The 25831-nt window shown below is 38.8% G+C and overlaps 2 protein-coding genes across 4 annotated transcripts in view; one reads left to right on the forward strand and one right to left on the reverse strand.

Annotated features, from left to right (window-relative positions):
- Positions 1–4949: 4949 nt before the first annotated feature.
- Positions 4950–8804, forward strand: ccdc89.L (coiled-coil domain containing 89 L homeolog). The gene is given in 2 exon segments (NM_001089115.1): positions 4950–5566; positions 7658–8804. Coding segments are annotated over 2 exon segments (1005 nt in total). The 5' UTR covers positions 4950–4984; the 3' UTR covers positions 8081–8804.
- Positions 8805–10170: 1366 nt separating this feature from the next.
- myo1a.L (myosin IA L homeolog) overlaps positions 10171–25831 on the reverse strand; it is a 74548-nt gene continuing 58887 nt past the window's right edge. For 2 of the 3 annotated variants that reach the window (XM_041580946.1, XM_041580945.1), the window contains exons 23-29: positions 25014–25088; positions 23974–24108; positions 23456–23562; positions 21703–21835; positions 21297–21446; positions 19982–20109; positions 10171–11841 (exon numbers count right to left, since the gene is read on the reverse strand). In XM_041580946.1, coding sequence (XP_041436880.1) covers positions 11721–11841; positions 19982–20109; positions 21297–21446; positions 21703–21835; positions 23456–23562; positions 23974–24108; positions 25014–25088 — 849 coding nt within the window. In that variant the 3' untranslated portion in view covers positions 10171–11720. 3 annotated transcript variants of the gene reach the window in all.

Genomic DNA, 25831 nt, shown 5'->3' on the forward strand with positions numbered 1-25831 from the left:
ATAGCAGAAAACATTCCCTTTTAATGGGGAAAAATGAATTCTTTGGAGCCATATCATGTAAATACCAGAGACACCAGGGCTTGTCTGTATCACCTAATACAAGGAAAACAAATTTGTTTCTTGCCCTTTTGAGACCCTTATTTGAGTAGATCAACACTTGCTGCTGACTCCATTGTGGACCTCCTTGACTGGCTCTTTGTCTGCAGCCTGCTTTGGTTTCTGGCACATGGAGCGCTTTGTTTTCTGAAGTCGACTGAAGTTTCCTCGTGAGGCAATTATGGGCGACTTCGGAAAATGAAGTGCTCCGTGTGCCTGCCCCAGGCGATTTACATTTTAGCCGGCGGAAGGCAGATCAGGGAGATTAGTCGCCACGAAGAAGAGGAGATTTGTTGCCTGGGGACTAATCTCCCTGAATCTGTCCATGTAGCCAGACCCTTAGGCCTTCTGTGTTCTATTCACCAGGACATCTGGCTTGTCTCTGACCTGTTGCCTGTCCTGCCCATGACATTTTCCTTGCCATGGGAAGCCGATGTTGCCTGGAAAGTCTGATTAGCATGTTCCATCTCCAAGCTCTCTGTGAATAAATAATACATAAAACTGTCTCAAGATTACAGACCAAAGGATCTGGATTTGTTTATACTGTGAGAAGGTCTTTACCTAGATACTTTTATTAAGAATCCTTTGAAGCTTCACTTACTGCCTCTAAATGGCAACTCCACGCATTGCTTTCAATAAGGACCATAATAGCCAAAATTGCAGATGAAAATTGATGTCCTCACCATCTTAAAAAAATCTGATGTTTTGCTGGTTACATGTTTTTTGAAGCCATATTTACTATATGTTTCACTTTGATCTAAAGCCTTTATAAGTTCAGATGTAGCTTGCAATTTCATAGAATAGTCCCATCCTGAAAACCAATGCTTTGCCTCTCACATGGGAAACATAACACTGTCTAGCCAAGCCATTGAAGGAGGGCATTTGGTTTTGGGTCAAGTTGCCAATAATACTATTTTGACTCTTCCTATAAGATATAAATTTAAACAATATGAAGCATGAATTCTTTGAATACGGGGATAAGCTTACCACTTTCCACGGTGGGGCCGGGTGCTCATGCCCCAGACCTTCAGCAGAGGGGAGCAACACACAAAACTTGTATAACGGGCAGGCACCACTCCCGAACACTTAAATCAGTCAGTCGGTAGAATCCAGGAGCCCAAATTTTTAAATAGTACAAAAAGTCTTTATTTTACATTATGCATAAAAGCCTGACGTGTTTTGTGTCCCCCAAGGACACTTAATCATAGCCTATGATTAAGTGTCCTTGGGGGACACGAAACGCGTCAGGCTTTTATCTTTTATACATAATGTAAAATAAAGGCTTTTTGTACTATTTAAAAATTTGGGCTCCTGGATTCTACTGACTGATTTTGGTGTTCGGGAGTGATAGACCAAGCTATTGTTTGGTTTGTACTGCTATAATTTCTCTGAATTATCCCTTTATACTGTGGGGGGCGGGGTTTATACTATATCTGCAATATCTTTTCTTTATGGTGGCGTTACAATGGCGAGCAAGAGAAGTGATTACAGAGAGGTGGATGGGCTATATTTGAAAGACTGTGTCCATTACTTAAGGGGCTGATACACCTGAGGGATTCAGTAACATATACACATACACATTATTAATTGATATGATGATAATAAACCTGACAGGAATCTTACAACACTTAGAGGGAGTCTCTATTTTCTCTTTTGCGCTTCTTCCAGCATTTTTATATCACTCAAATGATTTGTCTCCCTAGTGAACTAGTAGACTACAACATTCATCTAAAATTAATTGCTTATTGGCAGGACAACATGTTTATTTTCTACCCAGCTTTAAAGAAATATTCTGAAACTGAATATCAGTGATGTGCCTGGGTATGTGTGCTAATGCTAATTCTCTGTCCAGAAGCTGGACAACGAGTGAAACCCCTGGAGGCCCCAGCCCTCATGAGCTAGCCACTCCAGGCCACTGCCTGTGTTTGGGGAATTAGTTTGAGGTGAGTTATCAAAGGTACGTGGTCCAATGGGGGCGGATTGTGGTGGGATAGGGGGCCTCCTCCAATACTGTATGGGGGTTATATAAAAAAGGGTAGTATTAAAAACAAAATTGTTATTACCATGTTTCCAATTGCAACATTTCTCCTTTTCAATGTGGATACTATAAGAGCACTTGCCAAGGTGATGACCAAATAATCATGCAGAGTATATGTGAAAGAAGAAGCCTCTGAAGGTTTTCATTGATCCATGTCATGCAGTATCCAGTTGTATGAAACATCTGGCCTTACTCAGAATTGATCAGCCAGTCCAGCTGCTATAGACGTATCACTACTAGAAATGATAACAGAAGAATTCATATAATCCATTAAATGTACAGGCCTTGCATAGGAAAAGATCTATAACATGGGCATAAAATGCCACCTAGTGGCTACAAAATAAACAGCACATGAAATACAGTATCTCCAATACCTTATTTAGGGGAAATACTTAATACTTTTCACACTAATAGATTTTCAACTTCATAAATAAATTGTCTCAGTATTTATGATTGATCCTTAAAATGGAATCCATTAGTAGAATCAGTAATCTTAATTCACAATACAGGATCTATTATCCAGAATGCTCAAGACCTGTGGTTTTCCGGGTAGGGGATATTTCCGTAAATTGGATCTTCATACCTTGATACCATTAAATAAACCCAATAGGATTGCTTTCAAGCAAATAACGATTCATTATATCTTAGTTGGGATCCAGTACAAGGTACTGTTTTATTAATACAGAGAAAAAGTAAAATCACTTTAAAAAACTTTAATTATTTGATTAAAAAGGAGTCTATGGGAGATGACATTCCCGTTATTCAGAACTTTCTGAATAACGGGTTCCTGGAAAACATAACCCATATTTGTACAATGAAATACTAGAAAAAAACACCTGTCAGCAAATCTGTTAATGCTCTTATAACTGTGCTTGTGATTGTGGCTTTAAAGGGTATATAAAGTCTATTTTGAAAAAAATTCCTTATAGGTTTTTTGCACTAAACAGCTTTGCAATGTATGTCTGCTAACAATGTTGTACCTGCTTTGAAATACACACACAGTGGTTTCTGCAGTTTTCCCTTCTCTCCCTTGATCGCAATCCTCCTTGAAGTTGAACAGCCTTTGACTGTCCTACTCCCTGGGGCAGCAATTCCTGAACAAGTATGTACTGTATATATGTGAGGTTTAAACCACCCTGAACCCTATCTAACAGTTAAGATTGGAGGGGTAGCCCATAACTCATTACTAGCGAGTAGGACAGCTGGCAGCTGCTGAATTTCAAGGAGGATTGTTATCAAGGGAGATAAGAGAAAGCTGCAGAAGGATTGTGTGTATCACAAAGCAGGTACAACATTTTTAACAGACATACATTATAGAGTAAGTGCTAAGAAACTATATATGAATTTTTAAAAAATAAATATGGGATCTTTCATCCAGAAACCCATTATCCAGAAAGCTCTACATTACAGGACTCCATTTTAAGCAAATAATTAAATGTTTTTCTCTGAAGTAAGAACAGTAGCTTGTACTTGATGGTAACTAAGCTGCATGAATCCATACTGTTGGCAAATCAATCCTATTGGGTTTATTTAATGTTTCAATTATTTATACAAGACTTAAATGATGGTGATCCATATGGAAAGATCTTGAAAACCTTAGGTCTCAGACATTTTGGATAACTATGTCACACCTCTACCCATACAAAAAATGTGTCCTATGTGCACCAATCAGATAGTTATTACTCATTGGTGGCATCCATTTCACACACCCTCTATCTACACAACTCATCATCCATTATAGGGCCTCCTCTAAATTGCTGCTGAATGAAGCAGTAACAGTTATTGGCAGAAAAATGTGCATTCGGGTGTTTTTGGCCTGAGCACTAGCATTAATTGTGATTTCCAGACATTCCCAGGCAGATCATTTGCAAATACCTGTAAGTAATGGTCAGTGTTGGAGAAACAAAACCTCCAGCTCTGTATCAAATTATTGGATCCAGGGAGCACAAGAGTTTCTTAAAGGCATTGTTCAGTTTAAAAATAAAAACTGGGTAACTAGATAGGCTGTACAAAATAAAAAATGTTTTCAATATAGTTAGTTAACCAAACATGTAATGTATAAAGGCTGGATTGAGCAGATGTCTAACATAATAGCCAGAACACTACTTCCTGCTTTTCAGCTCTTTTGGTTTCCACTGATTGTTTACCAGGTTTTTAAGCCTATAACTCAATTAATTTGAAGTACTGAGGTTGTTCGATCAGTTCGAGTATTCGAGTTTTTCAGTGACTTGAGGGAGGGACACATGGGCCATATCTGTTGCTTTTGAATCTGAGTTGAATACTGAAGATCAATTACAAACTCACTGAACAGTTATGTCCCATGTGCCCCCCCTTTCAAGTAACTGACTAACTCAGAGTTATAGAGCTGAAAAGCAGTAAGTAGTGTTCTGGCTATTGTGTTAGACATCCAGTCACTCCAGCCTTTATATATTACAATTTTGGCTAACTAACTATATTAGAAACATTATTTATTTTGCACAGCCTGTCTATTTACACAGTTTTTATTATTACACTGAACTGTTCCTTTAAACTACCGTAGTCCCCTATTCACTTTTCCTCCACTGTTAAAAACCTCCCCACAACAGGAGAGCCAAAGCAAAGCCGTGATTGGAACACACTCCAATAAGTGCGCAAACTCCCTGCTAACCCTCTGATTGGCTACAAGCACAGGCGTTCTTTCTTACTGTCAGCCAATGTAAAGAGGGCATCGTCTATAGGCAACAAATCATTGGCTAATACCCGTTGCCCGTGGCAATGAGGTACAACTGTTGCCCTGGGAGACGAGTGAAACTTTTGGTATCCGGATACGGGACATCTCATATTCTGGAGTCTGGTCAAGTCGCTGCCAATATGCCGGGCGGGGAAGGGGAGAACCGGGTCGGAGAAGGGATCCAATCACTCAAGCAGCTACATGCACTTCCCTGGGACGAGAAGACGGAGAATGAGATGCTCCGGTCCCGGCTAGACGAGCAGTCGCAGCTAATCTGCATGCTGAAGCAGCGAGCGGATGAGACGCAAATAAAGTGGCAGCACCTGGAGCGAGTGAATGGGGAGCTGGAGAGACAGAGCGGGGAGGCGGCCCAGCGATTTCAGTCTGAGAGGGAGAGAGGGGAGCGGCTGGAGGAGAGGTTCGCTATACTGGCCTCTAACCACCAGCAAATGATCCGCTTTAAGGACGAATACAAACAGCAGAACGAGGAGCTGAGGCAGCTGTGCGACACAATGCGGGAAAGCAAATACCCGGAACTTCTGCACAGGGACCGCTGCATCCAGGAACTGAGGGACCAGCTGGGGGACACGGAAACGCGCCTAAAAGAGCAGGAGATGAACTACGGGCGGAAGCTGGACACACTGAGGGCAAAGGTGGAACAACTGGAAGGAGAGAAGCGGACTGGAAGCCTGGAGCTGGGGGATCTCACTCACAGACTAAAGGCAAGAGCCGAGGGCCCCGCAGTATTGCCCCAAACACCTGTGTCCCAGTCATCACCAGTTCATTACTAAATACCTGATATTGTGAATAAGCAATTGTATACACATTATATTCTGTGCTGATATAGCTAATTATGTGTGGCCAAGTCTGGTTGGACCCTCTCACTGACTCACATTTACCCACAATCCCACATGTAGGCTTGGCAGTAATATGACTATAACCAGGAAGTGATGTCACGCTAGACAACAGACCAATCAGGATGACACAATTATATATTTTACCATGACCCAAGTGCCCAACAAGGAGCCAGTGGAAATAAGAGCTGCTTCTACCTGCTGGTGTAACCAACTCAGTGCAGGACTCTGTATTATAGAGCAGGGAGGGTATTTTTTACATGAGGGATGCTGGAGCTACCATTCTTCAGCTCTAGTTTGTCTGTAATGCCCAGCATCCCCCTGTCAGCTGAAAACCCTTAGATGTAGGCTTCAACATTTGTCTAATGTCCAAGGCCCAGAGCTGCTGCTGCCATGAGGCAAGTTAAGAATCTTGCCTCAGACGGCAGTGTTTCATGGGTTACCAGTGGTTTCTAAATCAGAATTTCATCTCTCTGCACTAGCTATGAGTCCACCTTTGAAGGTTTAAATTAAGGGTGAGCTGATGATGAGGGTTACTGTATATCAGAAAGATCTGCTTTGGGGCAGAGAACAGCTACAAATTGCCCCTTCCAGGTCTCCCTTTTCATTAACTGCAGTTATACCCCCATATGTAATAAATGGTACTAAGTTTGCCCAGGAGCAGTAACCCATAGCAACCAATAAGATGTTTGCTTTTAAACAGGTGACCAGTAAACTGCTGATTGGTTGCTATGGGTTACTGCTCCTGGGCAAACTTAGTGCCCTTTATTACATAAACCCCAAAGTGTTTTCAACATGAGTTTAATAAATAGAGCTTGTGCTGAACATACTTTTTGACTGTTGATTTAATTATGAACATTTAAAGGGCACCCGTTGGTTGAAAATATTCCTCCTCTCCAAAGGGCTAATAGAGCCCACACTCAGGTTGGGGTAACAGTAGTTTTTTTTTTTATAAATTGTCCCCGTCAGTGCTAGGACACTCGCCCCGGGAGCTTTCTCCGGCCAAGTCATGCAGAGCACATGAGCATAATGACGTTCTGATATTACACGCATGTGCCAAATGAGCAAGTCATGGCATTCACTTAGATATGCTCATGCGTGTGCCCCAACATGGCTGCTCAGGCCGGGAACTCCCTCCCTGTGTGGGTGTCCCTCCCTACTGTTAACCACAACTGGAGTGTGCATTCTATTAACCCACACCTTTGGTGGGTGAAATTATTTTCAGGCAACAGGTTACTTCTTGCAAAAAACAGTGATAAATCTGAAACTGTAAGTAAAATTATGTATTTCTTCCTGTTCTCTCAATCTAGAGAGGAGGTAATAGTGACTTTTGCATTATTTTTTTTTCTTTAAGGGAGGGAATTGTGCCCCCTGCCATTGTACCTTAGGTGTGTGCCTACCCATAGTCCCAACTATGGGAGGAGCTTATTATACCGAGAGCTTCTTAGTGAATTGATTATTTATTTTGATTGTACTCTTTATTTTAATTTTCAAATTTTGCCCTTAAAGTCTAATTAAAACAATAGGCAAAAAGTAAGTTCAGCATAAGCCCTATTCATCAAACGCATTTTGAACAAGAGGTGACAAAACACCTATAATGAATATGATTTTAAGCATGTTCAGGAATGCTCTGTATTTTTTGAAGAGGGCAATGCTGCTTCTGCCAAGGTAAAACCACTGTCCTTGGTAACTTTAAGATCCAATATTTTTTAAAATTAAAATGCTGCACCAGAGGTGATCCCCCCCCCCACCCAAAATGCATCATGGAAATAATAAGCTTTATAGTGGGGTGAGAATGGGTTGGGTGTCTCTGAAGGTAAAGCTCTAGTTTTAGTTTTAATAGCAAACTATTTTGTAGCCTTCAGATGAGATGTTAAATTATTATATACCCTTTTGTATAGAAACATATTTAGAGAAACCTGAAATCTGGTGAAACTTGGCTTGGTTATTGTGTTGCAGGTGTCAGAGGAAACCCGTCACGAAGCTCAAGAAAAGCTGGCACGTCTGGAGGAAATAAAGAAAGCTGAGAAGGCTGAAGCAGACAGAAGACTGGAAGAGATAAAGAAGGAGAAACAGGAACTTTTAAATCTGTGCATGGAGCGAGGGAGAACCCTGCAAGACCGCCAGAGAGAGGCTGCTGAGCTCAGTGTTCGGTTACAAGAAGCGCAAAAGTCACTTGAGAAGGCAGAAGAGAGTTACCAAAGAGACAAGGCAGCTGTTGATGCTGATATCAGAGTGTCAGACCTTCAGAGAAAACTGGAAGATGGTGAAAACCAGTTTGAGCAGCTGAGAAGAGATTTTGAAGCATACAAGAAGCATAGTGGGGACTTGCTGACTAAGGAGCGAGAGCTAAATTCTAAATTACGGCATTTGATTGGATGAACATGGACAAATGTTTCTAATTGTGGAGACTTTTACCACATAGCTTTGGGAGCACAGATGCAAAATATGTTGAATAAAAGTATATATAGGAGAAATCTAGTTCCTAGGACAAATATATACACTGGTACTTTGGGTGACACTATATGATTTCTAGAGCTATGAGGAGAGAAGCAAATGAGAATCCTCTGCTATGAGATCAAATATTAAATGCAATTTTACGAATAAATAGTGTTTGTGCCACCTTTATAAGAATTCTACACGGAGTGCTCTTTTTTTAGCAGTATGTCCCATTTTAAGCACTAAGGGCCTGGGACCATATGATTCACAGTGCACACAAACAAACCAAGGGCACACATACATGTTAGTTCACATGAGCCAATTATTGAACAGTGTTCTGTCTTTTACTCCCACACTTCTTCCTGTTACAGTTAGAGGTGTAGTATTTCCTGTCAGGTGATCTCTGAGGCAGCACACAGACCATCACAAAATGGTGGCTCAAGGGAAAAGATTAAAAGATTTACAGATATATATATTTCGGTTTGGTAGGATTCTTTAATAGGTCATTTAATATAATATAAACTATCTGTTGGTTAAGTATTCTTTCTGGGGGTATAGTTTTCATTTAAGTTCGCAAAATGTATTGTATCACTAAGTATAAGTATATACATTTGAGAATGTTTTCACTTGGCCATATAAACTTTGATACATTAAATAATTACTTTTTGAACTGTCTGGGTGCTACTTTCCTTTAGAACTTGGGCATGATAGTACTTTGCCAGCACTGTAGAGTCTATTTTAATGCCTGTTAAACACGTCCAAGCTTTTCTTTATTCATTATAATTGCTGAGCCATTGAAGATTGCTTTATTTAGTCTTTTTTTGTCAAAGCAATTGTTGTTGCTTGTATTTAGATTCAGATAAATAACACCCACCATGGTGCACTGAACTATGACATTACAAAAAAAGAAAAAAGTAGCTATAAAGTTCACAAAAAATGATTAGTGTCATTTGTCATTGAAGCCTATGGGGAAATGGAACCGAGTTATAGATGTTTTCCATATTAAATGTAATATGGCCAAAAATTCCTTATTAGCTACAGGCTCTGCCAATGGAATCCTAAAAACTCGGCCTGCCATATTTTCACCCTTCGAAGAAAAGTGGAGACAATCAGATCAGTTCTTGAATGAATTGACTTTTTTTTAAATTATTTAGCATTTTATTCAGTGGTTCTCCAGTTTGCATTTTTAGCAATTTGGTTGCTAGGGTCCAAATTCCCCTAGCAGCCATGCATTGATTTGAATAAGAGACTGGAATATGAAAAGGAGAGGGAATGAATAGAAAGATGAGTAATAAAAAGTGTCAATGACAATAAAATCTGTAGCCTTATAGAGCCTTTACTTCTAGGTGGGGGTCAGTGCCCCCCATTTGAAAGCTGGAAAGAGTCAGAAGAATGAGGCAAATTAAAAAAAAAACTATAAAAAATAAATAATGAAGACTAATTGAAAAGTTGCTTAGAAACAGCCGTTCTATAACATACTAAAAGTTAACTTAATGGTGAGCCACCCCTTTAAATATCATAGGTTACAGGAAGTACTCCAATAATGTGGGCATTGTAAGTAATTAATAGAATATAGCAGAAAATGACATAGGCTTACAGTATGTCACAAAGTGGACTAATATGCAAGCAGTCCTTATGACATGTATATAATATATTGGGAACTCCTTATAATATATGTGTTCACACCTTCTGTGCACCTCATTGTAGTTAAAACTATTTGTAGTGGTAGACAAAATATATAAGTATGGCATACAAAACTGCAATGATATTGAAAACAAGTGTAAAGATAAGAATAAGGGAGTGGATTTATAATTTTAGTAAGAACAGGAAGATTATTGTGGAACTCTCTCTCTTTCTGACGAGGTTATCATAGAAGGTTGTTTTTTTTACAATTAGAGAAGATAATTCAAGATGAAAGTGTTAATGTGTTTATCAGTGAACCAATCCAAAAGCCACTCTGGATTCATAGGGGAGCATTACCTATTTCTTCCTCCCTGGCTGAGGTTTCCAAAACAAGACAACACAGAGAAGTATGCGTTTGAAATAAATTGTTTATTAATACCAATTGACATACTGCTTAAGAAGGCACAGGCGAAGAAAGAGAACAATCTTTACAGTGAAGAATTGCTTATCCTTAAGTTACATATGATTTGTTTTTGTTCCGAGATCAGAATAAGGATGGCAGCTCTTAAAATATCCATTTCTAACAGGGATAATGACATGTTGATGAACAAGATGCTTGTGTTCTCTTTACATTTGCAGCAGTACAGCCAGGCAAGGTTGTGTTGAGCTCAAACGAGATAATGCAACCCTGCAGCCTGACTTCTACCTTAAGGGCTCTTACACATGGCCGTTTTTGCCTGCACTTCCCTGCGTTTCGCTTTCTTCCGTTCAGCCGCAGGGGAGCGCAGGAGTAGACGCACTCAATTATTTTGAAGGGGGCTGTACTCACACAGACGCATGTATGCGGCAAACGCAGGTTGGGACAGAGCATGTTGCGTTTGGTGCATACATGCGGACGAAATCGCAACGCAGGGGAGCGCACGCAAAAACGTCTGTAAGAGCCCTAACAGAAGGGTGCAACAGTATATATGTAAAGAAAGAAATTCTCAAGGATACAGGCATTATGGCCTGAAACATGTCATTATACCATAAATAATTTACCATTTTTAGTCTGTGCTTCAGTTTAATTTTAACAGGTTATAAATAAATGTAAATAGATTTTAAAACATATTTGATGATATGCCAAAGTTCTATCTCCTTGTCACTTTGAGCATTAAACTGTATAGAATTCAATCACTCGCTATTCTATTTATGCGATCATCCATCATCTACTATTTGTGGCAATTTTGCCTCTATTGCATTTTTTCCATGAGGAAGAAAAACAATAAAAAAAAAAAAACAGATATGAATATGAATTTGCACCTATGGAAATCTGTCTCCAGAATACGAGGTATATATTTGAGGCCTTTGTCCAAAAATGAAATGGAATTGGAGGATTTCTAAAGTTTTTGGCATAATTAATTAGATACTGAATGCATTTGAGGTAAAATCAATCCTTTATTAAAATATGCCTAAGGTCATACTATAATATAGTGGTGGCTACTCAAGGGGAGCATTATATAAACAGCACAATGTAGTTGCACAGGTTCATCTCTTGGAACTGGAAGTGCAGCAGTCAAATTACTGTATAAACACAAAAAAATGATTCTTTACAGCAACTGCAACTATACAACAGCTTGGGCTCATCATCGGGAGAGAGAAAATAGTCCTCAGAGCATGTACTTTTTCTGATTATTACAAGGTGCCAATATGCATAGAAAGGGGAAGGAGCCTTTGACACTTCAAGGCAGAAGAGGTGGAGGACTAATAGCGGACGGAAAGGTGTGAAACCTGTGAAATAAAAAGGGATGAGAATACGACCCAAGACTAGAGATCTCCTAAACCTGCTGCAGAAATGATTCCATTGTGGCTTGCAGGGGAGATGTAGATCATGGTAAGGTTTGGAAACTCTTGATTATGAAGACTACCTCTCCTTCAGGTTCAAGCAGGTTTTAAAGCCCCATTCATACTCTCATCATCACTATACAAACACTTCCACTCTTTGGCTGCCTTTCTTCTTGTACACGGGACCCTTGCCATTCTGAACACTTGCTTCAATGAACTTCAGAGCTATTGGATCCTTTTTGAACTTTACCGAAAATCTTAAATGAAAGGAGAAAGTGGTTTATAGACATCATCATCTACTCATTATTATAATACCGTAATAATAATATAAATAGTAATATGTCTATCAAGGACAGTGTCTATTCCCAAACATTTACAGACACTAGGCAGCTTATTTTCAAATGCCAGAAAGGAACAAGAAATTTGCAGTTTTTCAGATAAGGAGTCTTTATTTTATAATTTGGATCTTCATACTTTGTCTACTAGAAAATCATGTAAACATTAAATAAACCCAATAGGCTGGTTTTGCTTCCAATAAGGATTAACCCTTTAAGTGCCAGCAGAATTTCACATTTTGGTTACGCGAAATGCCAGCCGTTTTTGAAACATTTTGTGCTCTCTCACTTTAGGGGCATTTTCTGAGGGGAAACCTATAGTTTACCTAGGAAAACTATACATTGTTTTTTTCGGTAGAAACTGAGCTTTCTAAATCTGCCTGAGTTTTCATGTATTTTCACCTGTGCAAAAAAATTTATAGTGCTAAATACCAAAAAAAAATGAAAAATTACCATTTTTCATCGTATATCAATTTATACCAGAAAAATATTTCATTTTACGGATGAAAATCCAACTGATTTGGAAAGCCTTATGTCTCTCGAACGTGCCAATACCAGATATGTATAGTTTTAGGGAGATTTAGGATTTCTGTACAGCAAAAACTCCCGGCAGTATATTACCGAATTTTGAAAGCACTAAGGCAGAAAACGGCATGCTTTAGATTCCAAGGCAAAAAATCCTGAAACCGTAGGTTTACCCCAGAAAACCATACATTTTTGAAAAGTACACATTCTGCTGATTACAAAATGGGTAACTATGTCTCTCTACTCCCAACTACCAAACATAAAAGCTTGTCTGAACATAGCGGTTTTTCAACAAAAAATTCAAAATTCTGAAAAATCATTTCAATGGTTTTATTTGCTGCTCCGCATATCCCAAACTATATTAGGTACCAAGAAAAAGCACCTGAAATATGATTGCCAGGGGTCCACTGAACAGTTTGATACCCATTATGCATAGGTTTACCAAAGTATCTGGCATTTAGAGACACCAATATGTAGTTAGCACATCCAAATTGTTCAGGACTTTACTTCAGCTACTGAGAAATCAACACATTGACTGCATTTTTTGTGGGGTAAAAACACAGAAATATATGTTTACCCCCCAAACCCATATATTTTTGGAAAGTACACATTCTACTGAATCTAAAATGGGTACCCATGCCTTTCTGCTCCAAACTACTGAGTCGCAAGGCTTTCCCAAAATTGTCGGTTTTGGTGAAATATCTGAAAATTTCCTCAAACCTTCAACTTCTCAGCACCATATCACCCATGTATCATTACATACTAAGAAAAAGCACCCTAAATATGATTGCCAGGGTTCCTCTGAACATTTTGGTGGTCATTGTTCATAAGTTTACCAAAGTATCTGGCATTTAGAGGCCCCAAAATGAAGTTAGCGCATACAAACAGTCCCGTGGGTAACTTCAGCTAATGAAAGATCAACACATTGACTGCATTTTTGTGGGGTAAAAACACAGAAATATATGTTTACCCCCCAAAACCAATATATTTTTGGAAAGTACACATTCTACCGAATCTAAAATGGGTACCCATGCCTTTCTGCTCCAAACTACTGAGTCGCAAGGCTTTCCCACAATTGTCGGTTTTGGTGAAATATCTGAAAATTGCCTCAAAGCTTCAACTTCCCAGCACCATATCACCCATGTATCGTTACGCACCAAGAAAAAGCACCCTAAATATGATTGCCAGGGTTCCTCCAAACAGTTTGGTGGCTATTGTTCATAGGTTTACCAAAGTATCTGGCATTTAGAGGCCTCAAAATGAAGTTAGCGCATACAAATAGTCCTGTGGGGAACTTCATCTAATGAAAAATCAACACATTGACTGCATTTTTGTGGGGTAAAAACACAGAAATATATGTTTACCCCCCAAACCCATATATTTTTGGAAAGTACACATTTTACTGAATCTAAAATGGGTACCCATGCCTTTCTGCTCCAAACTACTGAGTCGCAAGGCTTTCCCAAAGTTGTCGGTTTTGGTGAAATATCTGAAAATTGCCTCAAAGCTTCAACTTCCCAGCACTATATCACCCATGTATCATTACGTACTAAGAAAAAGCACCCTAAATATGATTGCCAGGGTTCCTCTGAACATTTTGGTGGCCATTGTTCATAAGTTTACCAAAGTATCTGGCATTTAGAGGCCCCAAAATGAAGTTAGCGCATACAAACAGTCCCGTGGGTAACTTCAGCTAATGAAAAATCAACACATTGACTGCATTTTTGTGGGGTAAAAACACAGAAATATATGTTTACCCCCCAAAACCCATATATTTTTGGAAAGTACACATTCTACAGAATCTAAAATGGGTACCCATGCCTTTCTGCTCCAAACTACTGAGTCGCAAGGCTTTCCCACAATTGTCGGTTTTGGTGAAATATCTGAAAATTGCCTCAAAGCTTCAACTTCTCAGCACCATATCACCCATGTATCGTTATGCACCAAGAAAAAGCACCCTAAATATGATTGCCAGGGTTCCTCCAAACAGTTTGGTGGCCATTGTTCATAGGTTTACCAAAGTATCTGGCATTTAGAGGCCTCAAAATGAAGTTAGCACATACAAATAGTCCTGTGGGTAACTTCATCTAATGAAAAATCAACACATTGACTGCATTTTTGTGGGGTAAAAACACAGAAATATACGTTTACCCCCCAAACCCATATATTTTTGGAAAGTACACATTCTACTGAATCTAAAATGGGTACCCATGCCTTTCTGCTCCAAACTACTGAGTCGCAAGGCTTTCCCAAATTTGTCGGTTTTGGTGAAATATCTGAAAACTGCCTCAAAGCTTCAACTTCCCAGCACCATATCACCCATGTGTCATTACGTACTAAGAAAAAGCACCCTAAATATGATTGCCAGGGTTCCTCTGAACATTTTGGTGGCCATTGTTCATAAGTTTACCAAAGTATCTGGCATTTAGAGGCCCCAAAATGAAGTTAGCGCATACAAACAGTCCCGTGGGTAACTTCAGCTAATGAAAAATCAACACATTGACTGCATTTTTGTGGGGTAAAAACACAGAAATATATGTTTACCCCCCAAAACCCATATATTTTTGGAAAGAACACATTCTACAGAATCTAAAATGGGTACCCATGCCTTTCTGCTCCAAACTACTGAGTCGCAAGGCTTTCCCAAAGTTGTCGGTTTTGGTGAAATATCTGAAAATTGCCTCAAAGCTTCAACTTCCCAGCACCATATCACCCATGTGTCATTACGTACTAAAAAAAAGCACCCTAAATATGATTGCCAGGGTTCCTCTGAACATTTTGGTGGCCATTGTTCATAAGTTTACCAAAGTATATGGCATTTAGAGGCCCCAAAATGAAGTTAGCACATACAAATTGTCCTGTGGGTAACTTCAGCTAATGAAAAATCAACACATTGACTGCATTTTTGTGGGGTAAAAACACAGAAATATATGTTTACCCCCCAACGCCATATATTTTTGGAAAGTACACATTCTACAGAATCTAAAATGGGTACCCATGCCTTTCTGCTCCAAACTACTGAGTCGCAAGGCTTTGCCAAATTTGCGGTTTTGGTGAAATATCTGTAAATGCCTCAAAGCTTCAACTTTCCAGCATCTATTGTCCCATGTTCATTACCAGCATAAAGCATCCTAAATATGAACAAGGGTCTACTAACATTTGGATGGCCCAATGTGCATAGATATACCAAACGTATTGCGCACAGAGACCCCAAAATGACAATATGTATAGACATTTTCACGGCTGGGACGCTGGCTGCTGCAATATAACCAACTCGTGTGTGTAATTAACGACATTAGACCCCACACAGTACAGAACCCAGAAAACATATATTTTCAGAAAGTACACATTCTGACGAATCCAATATGGGTAAATATAGTGTTCTCTGCAAACTGCCAAACTGCAAAGCAATGCTGACAATACGGTTTTTATCAAATTCTGAAAATCGTCACAAAGCTTGAATTTACCCATATATGCCCCACATTTCGTAACTTATCAGTTAAAAACACCTAAATATGAACGCCAGGGTCTACTAAACACTTTGATGCCCAATATGCATAGATATACCAAACTATGTGGCCACAGACCCCAAATAACAATAGTGTAGTATACATTTTCACGGCTGGACGCGCGCTGGCTGCTGCAATATAAGCACCGGTTGTGTATATGCGACATTAGACCCCCCAACAGTACAGAGACCCCAGAAAACCATATATTTTCAGAAAGTACACATTCTGACTAAACCCTAATATGGGTAAATATGTTTCTACTGCAAACTGCAAACTGCAAAGCAATGCTGAACGTAACGGTTTTTATCAAATTTCTGAAAATCGTCACAAAGCTTGAATTTTACCCATTATATGCCCCACTTTCGTAACTTACAGCATAAAACATCCTAAATATGAACGCCAGGGTCTACTAACACTTTGATGCCCAATTGCATAGATATACCAAACTATGTGGCGCACAGAGACCCCAAATAACAATAGTGTATATACATTTTCACGGCTGACGCGCTGGCTGCTGCAATATAAGCACCCGGTGTGTGTATTATGCGACATTAGACCCCCTAACAGTACAGAGACCCCAGAAAACCATATATTTTCAGAAAGTACACATTCTGACGAATCCAATATGGGTAAATAAGTGTTTGCTACTGCAAACTGCCAAACTGCAAAGCAATGCTGAACATAACGGTTTTTATCAAATTTCTGAAAATCGTCACAAAGCTTGAATTTACCCCATTATATGCCCCACATTTCGTAACTTATCAGTATAAAACATCCTAAATTTGAACGCCAGGGGTCTACTAAACACTTTGATGCCCAATATGCATAGATATACCAAACTATGTGGCGCACAGAGACCCCAAATGACAATAGTGTATATACATTTCACGGCTGACGCGCTGGCTGCTGCAATATAGGCACCTGGTGTGTGTATATGCAACATTAGACCCCCCTAACAGTACAGAGACCCAGAAAACCATATATTTTCAAAAGTACACATTCTGACGAATCCAATATGGGTAAATAAGTGTTTCTACTGCAAACTGCCAAACTGCAAAGCAATGCTGAACATAACGGTTTTATCAAATTTCTGAAAATCGTCACAAAGCTTGAATTTACCCCATTATATGCCACACATTTCATAACGTATCAGCATAAAACATCCTACATATGAACGCCAGGGGTCTACTGAACACTTTGATGCCCAGTATGCATAGATATACCAAACTATGTGGCGCACAGAGACCCCCAAATGACAATAGTGTATATACATTTTAACGGCTGACGCGCTGGCTGCTGCAATATAAGCACCTGGTGTGTGTATTATGCAACATTAGACCCCCTAACAGTACAGAGACCCCAGAAAACCATATATTTTCAGAAAGTACACATTCTGACGAATCCAATATGGGTAAATAAGTGTTTCTACTGCAAACTGCCAAACTGCAAAGCAATGCTGAACATAACGGTTTTTATCAAATTTCTGAAAATCGTCACAAAGCTTGAATTTTACCCCATTATATGCCACACATTTCGTAACGTATCAGCATAAAACATCCTAAATATGAAGCCAGGGGTCTACTGAACACTTTGATGCCCAATATGCATAGATATACCAAACTATGTGGCGCACAGAGACCCCCAAATGACAATAGTGTATATACATTTTCACGGCTGACGCGCTGGCTGCTGCAATATGAGCACCTGGTGTGTGTATTATACCAAACTATGTGGCGCACAGAGACCCCCAAATGGATATATAGTAGATAAAATTTACAAGGCAAAACAAAATAAGGCAGTAAAGAGTGAAATGCAAAAAAATCCAATAAAACCACAAAAATCAATGTTTTTTTTTCCAGACTAGTGTTATCGGCCGTCAGAATCACAGTTTGAATATTTTAGCTGGGCCAAACAGGTTATACGGCTAGAAACAAGTGAACACAACATACGCAGAGCTGAAAATGCAATAAAATGGCTAAAAATTCAATAAAATGGCTAAAAATGCACCAAAATACCCAAAATTGCAATATAATCACCGAAATAACATACAAAAGATATTGCACAGTAGGGTTAGCGAATACGCTATTCGTAATGGCAATAAAACATTTTTTTCAGCCAAAAAAAGAGACGATGCGATAAGAAAAAAAAAAAAAAAAGCCACAATGCCATGTATGTGCGTGTGCGTGTGTACAAATGGTAAATTACATGTTATGTGCGCGTGTGTGCGTGTGCACGTGTGTGTAAGTGCAGTGAGTGTAAGTGACCCCCCCAATCCCCAAAAATGTATGTGTAAGTGTGTGTAAGTGTGAATCTAAGTGTGTATTACTGTAATAAGTGTGTGTTGGTGTGTTTGTGTGTGTAATTGTTGCACTAACCTGAAAAAGTCGCTGGAGACTGTCGCAGACGATCAGGAAGAGCCCCTGGAAGAGATCTGCGACGTCATCTGTGTCCCTGTGCTGTGGGGGCGGAGATCTACGGCGCGGTGTAGGCTGCAGCAGCAGGACACGTAAGTAACACGTGCCTGCTGAAGTTTTTGGGCCCCTGGGCGATCGCGCCACAGGGGCAACTCGATCCCCTGCTCTGCTCGTTGCCTAGGGGCAGGGGATCGAAGCGGAATGGAGCGAGCGGCTCTAACAGCCGCTCCTCCGCTCCAGAACCCGGAAGTGCTGCAGAACGTAGAATCTACGTTCTGTGGCATTTCAAGTTACTTTTCCACAGAACGTAGATTCTACGTTCTGTGGCACTTAAAGGGTTAATTATATCAAGCTACTGTTTTATTATTACAGAGAAAAAGGAAATCATTTTTAAAAATCTGGATTATTTGGATAAATGGAGTTTATGGGAGACGGCCTTTCCGTAATTTGGGTAACAGATCCAATACCTGTATGTAGACCTGGCAGGGTTGTATGTGTATATGTGCGTGTATGGAGTAGTGCAAATGCAAAGTTAAATGCATTAAATACAAACTGGTTGTTACCTATAGTAACAATTAAATATGTAATACTGTAACTGCCATTGTAAAATGCTGTAAGCAATAAATAAAATTGTTAAAGAAAACAAAACATTATCTGGTCAATGTATTTTCAGCCAAACACGCTCTATTTTCATACAATCAGATTCAAAGCAATTCTTTTTGTCCCATACACAGACCATTCAGGAGACATACGTTTGCCCTTGCTCAGAGTTCCCAAGCTCTGGAGCTGGTCTCTTAGGGGGCCAAGAACAGCTGTGGCTGGGAGTCCCAGTCTGAAGGCATTTAGGGTTAGACTTGGGCACAATACATATTTTCTCACCTAGATACTCCTGTAAACGGAGCTTAAAGGGGATGTAAAGGCAAACAAATAAAATCCCATTTTTAGTTTCTTTAATGAAAAAGAAATTTATCTCCAATTTGCTTTAATTAAAACATTTGTACCGTTTTTATAAGTAAAAACATGACTGTATGCAGTGAAATTCCCCCACTTGCTCTGACTGCTGCGGATAGGAAACTTCAGACGGTCCCGAACTGCTCTGCAGGGAAACTATCCTACTTTCAAACGTCAGGGTAGAGCCCCCCACCTTACTTCCCTGACCTCGAACAGCTTTGTTTGTTTCCCTATACAGCAGCCGGCGACCATGTAAATATTTGTACCCACAGACCCAGTGCAGTCTGCATATTCTGATTATTAATCTGTCTTGCTGTATCAGCTTCTTTGACTTGTGCTGTTTTGATAATTTATGACGATCCCTAAGCTTAACCTCCCAACTGAAGCCCAGACCACACTGAGCATGTGCATAGTCTTGGTCTTGCAAACATGTTTAACAACTTTGAAAATATAAATCATTTGTTAAGGTAGGCTTGTGGTGCAGTAAGTTCATGTTTATGTTTAGTATACAAAATACAGTATTTCTAGCCTTATTCTATTTAAGACTTTAGTTCCCCTTTAAAAATCAATTGGGTGAACTCTCATTTTCTACCCAAGATATTCATAATATGTTTGAATGTGTGATCCAACAAATGTAATATATATAGCTTTATGGATACTTACTCATCGCTGATCTCAATATTTAGTTTATTTTTTGTGATTTCCAGTACAGATTGGTACAGCTTGGCCAGAATCTCAATGGTATTTACGCTGGACAGTAGGAAGTCTCCTTTTAATCCTGCAGTAGCAGTCTGTGAAATGAATGCATGAATAGTGTTATCTGTGTTCTGTGAAAACACATAAATTGTACAAGGCAATTCAGAAATAAATGTGACTGACAAGGACACCAATGGGAAGGGCATTTTTTGTTGTTTTTTTTCCTTTTAAAGGAATACAGCCATCCAAAATGAGCTTACAATGAATAAACCGTCCAGCAGTGCAGCCCTCACAATGTGGTCATAGACCTTGAGACACATTACACCCCCACGTAATTTTGGTCCCCCATTCAGAATTCTTGTGTCAACTTTCTATATGGTGTCACAAGGGTGACGGTGAAATGTGGCTAGTGATTGGTCCATGCTTTATCAGAGGAATTCATTGTTTTTAATGACAGTATCCCTTTAAAATTTAGTAGAGATAACAAGTATATACAAGACTGAATTTTGTAGTAGCATATGATAGATCAGGAGATCCGGTACATCTTTATTTTGGAACCTGTTATTAGAAGTTTGCTTTGCTTGTCTGTTCTGTAGGGATGCACCTAATCCAGGATTTGATTTGGGATTCGGCCTTTTTCAGCAGGATTCAGATTTGGACGAATCCTTGTGCCTGGCTGAACCGAACCCGAATCCTAATTTGCATATGTAAATTAGGGGCAGGTAGGGAAATCATGTGACTTTTCATCACAAAAGAAGAATTTTTTCTACTTTTTCCTTTCCTGCCCCTGATTTGCATATGCAAATTTGGATTTGGTTCGGTATTCAGCCGAATCTTTCACCAAAGAATTCGGGGATTCGGCCGAATCGTGGATTTGGTGCATCCCTACTGTTTTGACGCCTTACATTTTCAGTAGTGGGTCCTATAAGATCTATATGTAGTTGTAGAGTTGTAGATTGTTCACAGGGTAGATTAAAGGAAAATTAGATCATATAAAGCACCCTTGGGCAAAAAAGGGGCCATAACGATTGGAGTCTGCCGGCCTGCCGACAAATCTGTTTCAAGTCCAAATATCGTAGCAAAAACAAGAAAACAGGAGGTCTACAAGATTCAAGGAGGAAGACATGGCAGCCTATTCAAAGACTGAAATTAAATGGAGAATGCCTTGGATCAATCAGAAACTTCATGGAGTGTGTAAGCAAAGGGTTGAACAAGGTGGACACTATTGTAGCCTATATTTAAGCATAGGAGCAGACTTGATGAAAGAAATCATTTACAGTACCGGAGTCAATTGGATTACAAAAATTCCATCGTTGAACTTGCTGACGGAAACACTGGCGATCTCGTCCAACTTGGCTAGTGATTTTACTTGGCCTTTTGTAGTTGTGAGGCCTAAATGGGTGTTTGTCAACAATAACATCATAGGGGATCCCTGAAAGAGCAAGCAGCAGAATAAATGCCTGACAAACAACAGCAAAGTACAAAGAGCAAAAGAAATCAGTAAAAATCATGGGGATATCTTGCTGTAAGTAGGAGTTTCATAAATAGATAGAGAACCGAAGAGAAGTGGCATAAACACTACGATGATGTTCTGTTCAACAGTAGATACATGTTGTCTATGTAAGACATTGTTTGTGCTCTGGTTTCTATAGAGATTCTGCCTCAATGAGGAGAAGGAAAACGCTTACCTTGCCATTAGTTTTGGTGATTCTTTGAACATTGGCAGCAACCAGCAATGTTCCAGAAACACCACTGACAGCCTTTTGTAATTTGGGATTATTCTGGACACCCACATAATCTCCCTGGAATGGTTTGGCAACACTAAAAAAGCAATTACAGTTTAATTACAATGCTATTCTCTTAATGGAAAATGATATAATTAATCACTGGAAAATGGTGAAACATTCATTTTTATCAAGTCAAAAATACTAATCCAGCTTGTATAGACAATTATGGCAAAGGGCATCTGTGTTTCTAGTCGTGAATACGTGTGGGATTGGTATTCTAGAAGATGAATTACTTATGCAACCAGAATATTTGCATGGATCTAATGTTTCAGCTGCAAAGATACCATGGACATACTGGATGTCATTTTTTTTTTTACTATATGGGCTAGAGGTTGAGAAGCTAGAAATAGTTGGCTGTGAACAAAATCTGCCCTTGTTTATCACCAGATCAATAGAGCTGAAACAGCAGAATATATGATTTAGAATATAAAGTGTAACTATACAGTCATCATTTGCATTTATGTTTGTGAGCGTGTACACATACTATTATTTTTGTGTGTCTTAAGTTAAAAATGTTGACCATAGAACAGATATTTTTGCATTAACATATTAAAGGGCCTGACGCTGCAGCAGCCTTTGTCAACTTGTATGTATTCTGCCTATAATTAGGCACCCGTGTACTCCTATGTTCTACTATATTGTATATATATCATTGTAGTACATTGACATTCAAATATATCTTTTTTTTAATATTTTTACTCTTCAATGTCAGAGATTTTGGGCTGGCCCACCTGGATTCCAGAAATGCGTATATGCTACAGAATGCAAAATATGACGCAATTAGAGCTTAGAGTACAAATATTTGTAAAATATATATTTGATATGTTTGACCAAGCTTCAATGGGATCTTTAGTCTGTTGACATAAATTCCCAGCCAACAGTATGACTCTCCTCCTTTAACCTAGTCCATTACAGAGGTTTAAAAGCTGAACTTTATAAGACAGTGTGTTCCTAAGCAAGGCCACCATCAGAACTCCAATAATCACTCTATGTTCCTGGGCATCATTAGTGTCCTGTAGTTGACTAAACAATTCTAAATACAGTTTTTTGTGGATTGAATTATAATATTACTTTATACAGTAATACCTCCAGCTGTTTTCTATGCAGAGAAATAAAGGAGAAACTAATGGGGAGAGACAGTAGATACACTTGGGTAACACTGAAAGGCAATAGAGAAAAAAAGATAAGGATTAATGTAAAATGATAGGGATAAGAAAATGAGGAAGAGATGGGTAGGAAAAGAGATGACGAGGGAGAAACAAATGGAGAACAGAAGTAGTAGAATTTAGTGGTAGGATGGATGAGTATAAGCCCAAACAAACTGGTCAGTACAGAAAGGGGGAGAGAAAAAATAAAGCAGTTTAAGAGAGAACAGTAATAAGTGGACCCATTATGGTATCCTGGCATTAACATTAAAGCTCACATACAAATCCTGCAGTTCCTTTCCAAAATGCATATAAACTTCCATCAGAGCAGTGAATGGTTAATATCTGATGGTTTCCCGAGTAGTACTAATTATAATATGCACATAATGATAACCATTTTTTACTGCAAAAAGTACTTCATAGTAAATCTATTAAACCTTCCACTCAACTCTAGCACCATAATCATGTTAAGCAGGACCCAAGTGATGGCAGAACTCAATAACACTGACCTTGCAGGGTAACATTTCTTTTTGCCATTAAATAGCTCACTGGCACATAGTTTGTCCTGTAGAATAGCTTTCCTCTGGGGTGTTAGATTTTCTCTGTATTTCTTACACTGTGGAAAAAAAAGGAAAGGATTTAGCAAAAAGTATGATGTGATTTGCAGACACAGTCGACTAAGCAGCATGTACGCAGAGTTGTCTAAGAGGTAAATCAGGGCTTAACATTTCTTACAAAATAATGAAAAAGCTCTTATGTCAGAGAGCAGATCTGAGGTAGCAAATTAGTTCTGTAAAGCAATGTCATTGGCTGGTAACATAAAGCACTGCAGCCTTACAAGTATGGAAGAACTAGTCATACGATTAGACGTGCCTGTTGTACTGAATGGAAAACCCTGTAAGTTCACCAGTAGGACAACGGTCTGATTGACCAGGGAAAAAAAGTATCAATAGTATCAATTAAAGGCTAGAGAGAACGATGTTTGTAGATAAGGATAGAAGAGCAAGGCAGAGGCATAAATTCTAACCTTCCAGTGGTGGAATATCCTCATGAGTTGTTGACTGGCAGGTGCAAGAAACTTGTACTTTGGTGGAGCCCATGTTTTGTTTGTTGGGGACATTGATGGCATATTATTTTTCAGGCCAATAATATACATTTGCAGCTGTTTTAAAAAAGAAAGAGGGAGAGATTTCCTTTCAGGATACAATCAATACACAGACACTGGAGGCAAATAAATGTCTTTAAAACTAATTGTCTGAGCACTAAATGTTGATATATATATATATATATATTCAATTCTTAGCAGCTGCACTCTAACCCGGACTATATATATATCCAGTTCTTAGATAAACAACTTTAGCTTTGCTTTTCTTAGTCACTTTCATAATCATTCATATTAAGGTATCCAAAATCCTGCCCTGATATCAACCATGAGTTCTGGGACCATTGTGGTAAGAGTGCACTACTATAATAACAATAGCCAGTGTCTCATACATAAAGCATTAAAGGTTTGTTCACCTTTAAGTTAACTTTTGGTATGTTATAGAATGGCCCATTCTAAGAAACTTTTCAGTTGGCTTTCATTTTTTCTTTTTATAGTTTTTTTAATGATTTATCTTCTTCTAACTATTTCCAGCTTTCAAATTGGGGTCACTGACCCCCCCATCTAAAAGTAACTGCTTTTTAAGGCTAAAAAAGTTTGTTACTTCATTTGCTTCTTCCAGTGTCCCTTAAAGGAACAGTTCAGTGTGGAAATAAAAACTGGATTAATAGATGTCAAAAACAAAAAATATTTCTAATATAGTTAGTCAGCCAAAAATGTAATGTATAAAGGCTGGAGTGACTGGATATCTAACATAACAGAACACTACTTCCTGCTTTTCAGCTCTCTAACTCTGAGTTAGTCAGCGCCTTGAAGGAGGGCCACATCAATCCAAAGACCATGTCCCTTTAATCCATAGACCTATCAGTAGATATTAGTTCTTAGCAGCTTTGTTAGTCTCTATGAGCATTATCATTCACATTTTCCAATCTACACATTAATAAGAGAAAAGAAAAAAGCCTTACAATTCTTAGGTAGATAAAGTTAGCCAGCTTCTTTGATGCTGTGGACCTAAACTGTTTTCGGAATTCTTTTCGCACCTGTAATTTTAATGAATGGATTTAATTGCTTGACTTATTATAAAACAACTCAACCCAAGGTGATGCACAGCTTTAAAGAATACTTTAGCTTTACCTGGTTCTACTATATAAATAATAATAACATAACAACAATAATAATAATAATAATAATAATAATAATAAGGTGGTGTTTCCTGAGCAAGACCACCATCAGAAACCCAATAATCAATTTATTTCCTGTACCATTAGGGCATCTGTAGTTTAATAAATAATTCTAAATATTGCTTTTTATAGTGTCAAGAATAATAAGACATGTGACCCTCATTTCAGAAGTTTTCCCGAAGAAACTTTGCAGAGAATAGGAAGGGGAGAGACAGTAGATACAGTTGGGTAATATTTATGGGAATAGCGAGATAAAGAGAAGGATAAAGATAAAATAAAAGGCATAAGAAAAATAAGTAGATATGGGTGGGAAAAGGGATTATGAGGGAGAGTAACAAATCGAAAGGCCATAACAATAATGATAATAATAATAATCATAACAATAATAATATCACTAAAAGCCCATGCAATAAGATGGAGCACTTAAGGGTGTATGAAATAAAATTTATTTTTTATAATTGGAATGTATTAGCTCGGCAGATTTTGCACACAGTCCCCCAATCATCACCAGAGAGAACAGGCTTTTTACATGTAAACAAGTCATAGAATTTGTATGTGAAGAGTGTGTATTTCAGTACATGTGACAATACTGCATATCCGCA

This window comes from Xenopus laevis, chromosome 2L (genome assembly GCF_017654675.1).
Source record: "Xenopus laevis strain J_2021 chromosome 2L, Xenopus_laevis_v10.1, whole genome shotgun sequence".
Lineage (NCBI taxonomy): Eukaryota > Metazoa > Chordata > Amphibia > Anura > Pipidae > Xenopus > Xenopus laevis.